This window comes from Zingiber officinale, chromosome 2A (genome assembly GCF_018446385.1).
Source record: "Zingiber officinale cultivar Zhangliang chromosome 2A, Zo_v1.1, whole genome shotgun sequence".
NCBI classification, from domain to species: Eukaryota; Viridiplantae; Streptophyta; class Magnoliopsida; order Zingiberales; family Zingiberaceae; genus Zingiber; species Zingiber officinale.
Window position 1 is genome coordinate 174972429 of NC_055988.1, and position 9249 is coordinate 174981677.

At 51.0% G+C, this 9249-nt stretch overlaps 2 protein-coding genes across 2 annotated transcripts; both read right to left on the minus strand.

Moving 5' to 3' along the window:
* Window positions 1-1578: 1578 nt before the first annotated feature.
* LOC122044292 lies at window positions 1579-2824 on the minus strand. Its single transcript, XM_042604803.1, has 3 exons — window positions 2384-2824; window positions 2126-2238; window positions 1579-1792 (listed from the first exon to the last, which is right to left on the minus strand). Exons 1-3 carry the CDS (start codon window positions 2822-2824, stop codon window positions 1579-1581), a joined length of 768 nt encoding a protein of 255 aa, XP_042460737.1.
* Window positions 2825-7764: 4940 nt separating this feature from the next.
* On the minus strand, window positions 7765-8897 carry LOC122040310 (protein GOS9-like). The gene is made up of 3 exons (XM_042599636.1): window positions 8475-8897; window positions 8207-8406; window positions 7765-8135 (listed from the first exon to the last, which is right to left on the minus strand). The coding sequence occupies exons 1-3, from the start codon at window positions 8740-8742 to the stop codon at window positions 7896-7898; spliced, it is 708 nt and encodes a 235-aa protein (XP_042455570.1). The 5' UTR covers window positions 8743-8897; the 3' UTR covers window positions 7765-7895.
* Between the last annotated feature and the right edge of the window lie 352 nt (window positions 8898-9249).

Below are 9249 nucleotides of genomic sequence, written 5' to 3' on the forward strand. Positions count from 1 at the left end.
GTCTTTCATCATTCCCATCCGAGAGCATGCAACGCTTCTCTCAGCCATCCGAAACATGTTTTTAACTACCTTGAGTAAAATGTCTTCTGTAGTTCTGCCGTTTGGATGGGAAACCTTATTTTGAATGGAACTTTGCATTTTGCTTTGTTAGCTAGCTTTCCTTAGTTGGCGTAAATAATCGTGTGGCCCGAGTGGGTACCGTGCCAGAAGGCCACCGTTTTTCGCCTATCGTTGGGATTTAGGGATGTCGCACGCCCATCCGTAGAAGCCAGGCCCTAGCATAGCCAAGAGACGATCTCCAAGCTAGGGGCTTATAGTCCGACTCTAGAGTTTAACGTCGCAGCTCGAAAGTCTTCCGACCGGGGGATTTATAGTTGCCGGTTCGACTCTAGAGTTTAACGTCGCCGCTCGATAGTCTTCCACCCGGGAGGTTTATAGTCGCCGGTTCGACTCTAGAGTTTAACGTCGCCGCTCGACGGCCTTCCGAACGGGATATTTATGGTCGCTGCTTTGACCCTAGAGTTTAACGTCGCTGCTCGACGGTCTTCCGAGCGGGATATTTATGATCGCCGCTTCGACCCTAGAGTTTAACGTCGCCGCTCAACGGTCTTCAGGTCAGGGGGTTTATAGTCGTCGGTCCGACTCTAAAGTTTAACGTCGCCGCTCGACGGTCTTCCGGGCGGGGGATTTATAGTCGCCGGTTCGACTCTAGAGTTTAACGTCGCCACTCGACGGTCTTCCGAGCGGGATATTTATGGTCGCCGCTTCGACCCTAGAGTTTAACGTCGCTGCTCGACGGTTTTCCGAGCGGGATATTTATGATCACCGCTTCGACCCTAGAGTTTAACGTCGCCGCTCGACGGTCTTTAGGCCAGGGGGTTTATAGTCGCCGGTCCGACTCTAGAGTTTAACGTCGCCGCTCGACGGTCTTCCGGGCGGGGGGTTTATAGTCGCCGGTTCGACTCTAGAGTTTAACGTCGCCGCTCGACGGTCTTTCGGCCGGGGAGTTTATAGTCGCCGGTTCGACTCTAGAGTTTAACGTCGCCGCTCGACGGTCTTCCGAGCGGGATATTTATGGTCGCCGCTTTGACCCTAGAGTTTAACGTCGCCGCTTGACGGTCTTCCGAGCGGGATATTTATGGTCGCCGCTTCGACCCTAGAGTTTAACGTCGGCGCTTGACGGTCTTCCGGCCGGGGGGTTTATAGTCGCCGGTTCGACTCTAGAGTTTAACGTTGCCGCTGACGGTCTTCCGAGCGAGATATTTATGGTCGTCGTTTCGACCCTAGAGTTTAACGTCACCGCTCGACGGTCTTCCGAGCGGGATATTTATGGTCGCCGCTTCGACCCTAGAGTTTAGCGTCGCCACTCGATGGTCTTCCGAGCGGGATATTTATGGTCGCCGCTGTGACCCTAGAATTTAACGTCGCCGCTCGACGGTCTTCAGGCGGGGGGTTTATAGTCGCCGGTCCGACTCTAGCTCGGCCATAATTTTTCAAAACCTTTTTTATTTCACTTCCTGCGGTCGAAGGAAATAAAAGAGGATAACAAGTATATCAGATATTACATTGGCGCACCTTTCATCCAGCTCGGTATGGCTGGAGGTGGCTTGCATTCCACGGTCGCTCTAGCTTCCACCTGTCTTCGTCCTCGAGGTAATAGGCTCCCGACCGGAGCTTTTCTACAATCTTGAAGGGCCCGACCCAAGGAGCTCCCAGCTTAGTGACATCACCAACCGACTTGACTTTCTTCCAGACGAGGTCGCCGACCTGAAATGATCTAGGAATTACCCGCCTGTTGAAGTTTTGCTTCATTCTTTGTCAGTACGCCATTAACCGGACAACGGCCTTGGCTCGCGTCTCATCCACCAGGTCCAGCTCCAAGAGCCTCCGCTTGGCATTGTTCTCGTCGTAGTGTTCGATCCGATCGGATTCTATCCCGACCTCCACTGGGACGATGGCCTCTCCACCATACACCAAGTGGAATGAGGTCATACTCGTTCCTTCTTTGGTCGTTGTTCGAAGCGCCCACAATACACGGGGCACCTCGTCTACCCAACTCCCGCCGTCGTGGTCGAGCTGAGCTCGAAGAACTCGCAGGATCTCCCGATTGGCGACTTCAGCTTGCCCATTGCTTTGGGGATACGCGACGGAGGTGAAAGCCTGTTGGATGTCATACTCCTCGCACCACTCCTTGAGTTGTTGACCCAAGAACTGCCTTCCGTTGTCTGAGATGAGTCGCTGCGGGATGCCGAACCGACAAATGATGTGCTTCCAGATGAATTTTTTTGACCATCTGCTCGGTTATTTTGGCCATTGGTTCGACCTTGATCCACTTAGAGAAATAGTCGACCGCTACTAGTAAGAACTTCCGCTGTCCGATCACCATTGGAAATGGTCCCACAATGTCCATGCCCCATTGATCGAACGAGCAAGACACTGTGGATGTCTTTAATTCCTCTGCGGGACGATGTGAGAAATTGTGGTACTTTTGGCAGGATAAGCACGTGGCGACTGTGTCCTCCTGTAAAGTTGGCCAAAAGTAGCCGGCCAAAAGAATCTTTCTCGCCAACGAGCGGCCGCCCAGATGCCCGCCGCATGAGCCTTGGTGTACCTCTTGCAGAATATAGTCCACATCCTCCGGGCCAACACATTTAAGCAGAGGCCTGAAGAACGCTTTTTTGTAGAACTGGTCGCCAATGAGGACGAACCGACCAGCTCTCCTTCTGAGCAGATGCGCTTCCAACCGATCGGGAGGCGTTGCTCCTGACTTCAGAAATTCTGTTATAGCCGTCCGCCAGTCATTTGGAAATGTGAGCCCCTCCATCCGGTCGATGTGGGCGACCAGAGATACCTGCTCGATTGGCTGCTGGATGACGATCGGTGATATCGAGCTGGCTAGCTTAGCCAACTCATCCGCAACATGATTCTCCACTCGGGGGATCTTCTGGATGAGCACCTCTTGAAAACTGGCCTTCAGCTTTTCGAAGACCTCCGGATAGAGTTTGAGCTTGACGCTGCTTATCTCGAAAGCTTCCGAAAGTTGCTGAGCAGCCAACTGCAAATCGGAATGAATCAAGACCTTGTTGGCTCTCACATGCCGAGCGGCTTGCAGGCTTGCTATCAACGCCTCATACTCTGCTTCATTATTGGTCGCTCGATAGTCCAGTCGTACAGACAAATGCATTCGTTCACCGTGGAGAGAGATCAACAGCACTCTGATCCCGCTTCCTTGCCGAGTGGATGATCCATCCACGTACACCTGCCAGGTGGCTTCGGGCTCGGGCTCTTGTACCTTCGTGACAAAATCTACTAACGACTATGCCTTGATGGTCGTCCGGGGCTAATACCGTATGTCGAACTCGTTAAGTTCTGTGGTCCATTTGATTAGCCGACCGGACGCCTCTGGATTGAGAAGGACCCTCCCTAGGGGGTTGTTTGTCATCACAACAATCAGGCGCGCCAGAAAATAAGGGCGGAGCCTCCGAGCGGCAAGTACCAGCGCAAAGGCTAACTTCTCGAGACCAGTGTAGCGGGACTCAGCATCCTTTAGTATATGGCTCAAGAAATACACAGGCTGTTCTTCACCGTCCGGCCTCACAAGAGTCGACCCGACAGCATATTCAGTCGAGGACAAGAAAACTCTAAGGGCTTCCCCGGTGACCGACTTGGCTAACATAGGTAAAGAGTTGAGGTATACTTTGAGCTCCTCGAAGGCTTTGTCGCACTCTGCGTCCCATTGGAACTTAGTGGCTCGGCGCAGAATCTTGAAAAAGGGCAAGCTCCGATCGGCGGTCTTCGAGATGAATCTGGACAGCGCGGTTATTCGTCCCGTAAGGCGTTGAGCCTCCTTCAGATTCCTGGGAGGCGACATGTCTTGCAGCGCTTTCACTTTACAGGGATTCGTCTCTATGCCCCGCTCGGTCACGATATACTCCAGGAAACGCCCACTTTTTGCTTAACAGACATTTCTGGGGATTTAGCTTGACCCCGTATGTCCTTAGCGTCTCGAAGGTTTCCTCTATATTTGCACAAAGGTTGACCGCTCGGATTGATTTAATGAGTATGTCATCAACGTATACCTTCAGGTTTCGCCCGATCTGCTTCCGGAACACTTTGTTCATGAGCCGCTGGTATGTAGGACCTACGTTCTTCAGTCCGAATGACATCACGTTGTAGCAGTAAGTGCCGTCCGCAGTTATGAAGCTTACTTTCTCCTGATCATCACGGGCGAGCGACACTTGATGGTACCCCTGATATGCGTCCAACATGCATATCAACTAGCACCCAGCTGTCGAATCCACCATTTGATCAATCCGGGGCAGAGGGTAAAAATCCTTCGGGCATGCCTTGTTCAGATCTCGGAAGTCGATGCAGACTCTCCACTTGTTACCCGGCTTGGAGACCAGCACCACATTCGTGAGCCAACTCGGGAATTGCACTTCCCGTATATGGTCGACTTCCAAAAGCTTTTCGACTTCCGCTCGGATGATGACATTCTGCTCATCGCCAAAGTCCCTCTTCCTTTGCTTTACGGGTCGAGCGTCCGGTCGGACATGAAGCTCGTGCTGTGTGACGCTTGGCGAGATGCCTGGTGGCTCGTGTGTTGACCACACGAAGATGTCATTGTTGCGCTGTAGGCATCTGATCAGCTCCTCCTTCGGGCCGGCTTCCAGGTCGGATGCAACGAAGGTGGTGGCCTCCGGTCGGCTATCCTGGATCTGCACTTCTTCTTTTTCTTCATAAACTAAAGTGGGAGGCTTTTCAGTTATAGCATTTACCTCGATCCGGGGAGCCTTCCGAGCGGACCTTGACTCGGCTCGGACCATTTCCACATAACAGCGCCGCGCTGCCAACTGATCGCTTCTGACCTCTCCCACTTGGTCCTCGACAGGGAACTTGATCTTCTGATAGAATGTTGAGACAACAGCCCGGAATTCATTGAGGGCTGGTCAGCACAAAATGACGTTGTACACCGAGGGCACGTCCACTACGATGACGTTAGTGGTTCGCGTCTTTCTGAGCGGCTCTTCACCGAGCAAGATGGCCAATTTCATCTGGTCGACCGGTTGAACCTCATTACCAGTGAATCCGAACAGGGGCATTGTCAAAGGCAGTAGCTCAACCCTGTCGATCTGAAGTTGGTCGAACGTCCTCTTGAAGATGATGTTGACCGAGCTCCCTGTGTCAACAAAGATGCGATTAATAGTGTAGTTTGCTATTACCGCTCGGATGATAAGGGCGTCGTCGTGAGACATTTCAACTCCCTCGAGGTCGCCAGGGCCGAAGCTGATCTCCGGCCCGTTCGCCTTCTCCCGGCTGCACCCTACGGCATGGATCTCCAACCGTCGGGCGTACGACTTGCGGGCTCGATTGGAGTTTCTGCTGGTTGGCCCCCCAGCGATGATGTTGATTTTCCCCCGAGCGGTGTTGCTTCTATTTTCTTCCTCCCGAGCAGACGATCTGGCTCGCTCCTGTGAGGCTCGTGGATTAACCTTCTGCTGCTAATGATGATGTCGCTCGGGTGACTCCCTAGCCACAGGTCGTCCGGTATTCTGGTGTCGCCATCGCCGGTCGGGTGAAGGGGAGCGGCGGCGATAGCTTCTAGGTGCGGGGTGAGCGATCGGGGGAAGGCTCCGACAGTCACGGGTGTTGTGAGTGGCTGACTGGTGGAGTGAGCAAAACATAGGGGTTCATACCTTCCCTTTGTGCTTGGGTCGATCGGCTGCCACGTGTTGAACGACGTGCGACCTTGCTTCCTGATGAGGGCGCGCTACCTCCGCGCGGGGCCCTCTCGGTGGCGGATTGCTAGTTGGTGGTCTCCGCTCAGCCTGCCCTAAAGGCTCGGATGGAACTTCTTTTCTTCTGGCCGCCTGTGCTTCCTCCACATTGATGTACTTGTTGGCCTTCTTCAGCATGTGGTCATAGTCGCGGGGCGGCTTTTGGATGAGCGAGCAGAAGAAATCTCCGTCGACTAGGCCCTGAGTGAAGGCATGCATCATCGTCTCGGATGAGACCGCGGGGATATCCATAGCCGCCTAGTTGAAACGTTGGATGTAGGCTCGGAGGCTTTCTCTCGACCCCTGCTTCATGGAGACTAAGCTGACGCTGGTTTTCTGATAACGTCTGCTTCTTGCAAAGTGATGGAGGAACACCGTCCGGAAGTCCTTGAAGCTCCAAATCGATCCGTCCGGCAATCTCCGGAACCAGCGTTGTGCGAAGCCGGACAGGGTGGTGAGGAAGACCCTGCATTTGACTCCGTCGGTGTATTGATGTAGAGTGGCGGAATTGTCGAATTTACCGAGGTGGTCGTCCGGGTCGGTCGTACCATTGTACTCTCCAATTGCTAGTGGTGCGTAATGCTTCGGGAGCGGGTCTTGTAGGATCGCCTCGAAGAACTAGCGATTGATTCGCTCGGGGGACGACTCAGACCGAGATGCTTCTCCTTCCCGATGTCCCGCATGGGCGCTTCATCGGATGACCCCTGGTTGGCTTGGGCCAGTTTGGACGAAGTTTGGAACAGTGCCTGATGGAACAGAATAGGGACGGGCGATGCGTCCCCCGGGGTGCCGGTCTGCCCCTTATTTTGTGCCCCTGTGGAGTATTGCTCCGGTCGATCTTCTTGTATCGCTCGGCCACCTGATGCTGAGGTTGCCTGCTGCGCCATCCGCTCGGCTAATGCCTTCTGCTGCTGCTGCTCTACCATTTTTGCTGCTCTCGCCTCGATAAGAGCATCGAGCTCCTCCTGGGAAAGCGTCACAGTGTGCGGTCGTCTGGCTCCTTCCATCTTCTCCGCTCGGATTCAGGTGCGTTCCCACAGACGACGTCAATTTGATCCTGTCCGAGAGCTAAGTCGACGGAAGCCGGGGAAGTGGCGCTCTCTGTTGCCTCCATGTGGTATTCGTGATGACGTGGGCTCCGGTGAACCTGCAATAAAGCCGAGCCGGGAAGGGGTTCCCGGCAATGGCCCTCCAACGCTCAAGTCAGGCAACGAGGAGAAGCAGAAACAGAGTAACGAAACTGTGGCTACAGTAGATGAGTGATCATACCTCTGTTGAAGTTTGGGGGTCCTTATATAGGACCCCTGGGAGGCGCGTGCACGTTTCTCGAGGCATGCACGATTCCCAAAGTGTATCCCAAAATAGATGAGTCAGAAAAGCATGACTGACGCCATGCCGCAATCGTCCGAGCATATCTCTAACGTGACAGTAGAAACTTCCACCGTACGATTTTCTGTCTGGTCCGGTCGCCGACCATACTGTCTGTCCGCGGCACATGTCTCGAGAAGGATATCTTCAATTGTCCCCTTTGTCTGCTTCTGTGCCTTTTGTTTGTTATCGTGCCGGGGCGGGTGAGTCGCTCGACCATATACTCGGACGAATGTGACCTTCGCTGTTCTATGGTCCAGCCGAGCGAGCCGGACGCTCGGCATATCAGCCATCGTATGCCAACTCAGGAACGTCGGAAACCCTACCCGCAGGCGAGCTATTTCCGCGCCTATCGAGGCGCTACCCCAGCCGGTCGACCAGGCGACCTCCCCCGATCGGCCAGGTACTATGGTTGACCCTCTTGACTTTGACCTCCGCGTGTCATTGACCCCTACCTGGGTGGACCCTCCTATTCTTATCATCGGATCAATATACACTTTGATAATTTCAAAATCTTACGTGGTTTGGTAAAAAACTGAAAAAAAAAACGATAATTTATTAGAGCAATGAAATTAGGTAGCTTGAAAACACCAAAACACCAAAGTTGGCTGATCATCCATTTACTGAAAAACTATCAAATTTATTTAAATATTCAATCCCAAGCTGCATGCAACAAAGTGAAGAAGAGAGAACAGATGATCAGATTCTGAAATACTCAAGTAATATATAGATGGCCAATTAATTAATTAATTAATTAAGAGCCACGTAGACTCCGATCTCCTTTAGATACTTGTCGTACTGGCCAAAGAATCCAACAATCCGACCGTCCGTGACCGGAACAGTGAACTCGTTGCCGCCTCCTTCCCCAAAAGGCCCATGCGTATTTCCGAAGTTGGTCTTAAATTTGAGCTGAGAGATACAACTTTCGCCGTTAAAAGCGCCGACGAACCCAACCATCGAGTTGATATATTCGCCAGGAAGTAGTTCGACCTGCAAGATCGATCGATCGATATAACGATGTTTACTATCCATGAATATATAATGTTCGCGACTTCACGTACCGTGTGATATCTGCCACCACCGCCACCTAGTCGACGTGTTTCAACATTTTTCCCATCGACAATGTAGGATATCTCCAAATTATCGACGACTACTCCGGTGTGGAGTCTGACCTTTGTGATTTGGGACGCAGATCGACCAATGTCAAAGTTGCAGTCTCCGGCGACTCCCCATGGCCCAACCTTGATGTTATTTTGAAAACCTAAAACATATGTATATCAGAATTTAATAACTTGTCATTAATTACTGTAAAAACAAGAGGATAGTCACTGATGCGTGTGAAATCCTCAAAGATAGCAGCCACTTGGCCTTCCAATGACTCCAGGTCACGCTGCCACTGCTTGGCTTCCTCACTTGCAAGTCTTCCCTCGCGCTTGGCTTCTTCGATCTTACTTTTGATATCATGTCGTTTAGCTTTCAGCTTTTCTATTTCTTTCTTCAACTTCTTGATTCCGATTTTGGGCTTCCCGCCGGATTTCGATAACCAGTTGAAGCACTTGTTGACGTCCACGTTGAAATTTAAGTTGGTGCAAGCCATGGCTAGCTAGATAGCTGCAGCAGGCCGATCGAGGCTTTGGTAGCGATGGAGGAGGATTCACAAGGCTGAGAAGCGGATCGTTAACTAGATCTCATGAGCTAGCCAGAGAGAGAGAGAAAGATAAAACTAAGACAAGGGAGAAGAAGAGGCCATCGTTGGTTGAAGCAGTCGTAAGCGCATCTCTAATAATTATAATTCTAAATAAGATTTTTTAAATACTTTTAATATGTCACATCGATAATATAAAATTTTATTAAAACATCTGCTTTGATCTTTAAATAATTTTTTTTTATCCAATTCATAACATATGCTTAGATAAATCTATACATATTATATTAATTTTAAAATAAAAGAACAGATTTAAAATTTTACTATTACTCTTAAATTATAAATTTTAAACCTCATTTCGATAATAGTTCCAACTTTTTTATTTAATTTTATCAAACAAATTTTACACTGAAGATACCCTTCATTCAATAAGATATTAATTGTTAATACATCCCACTT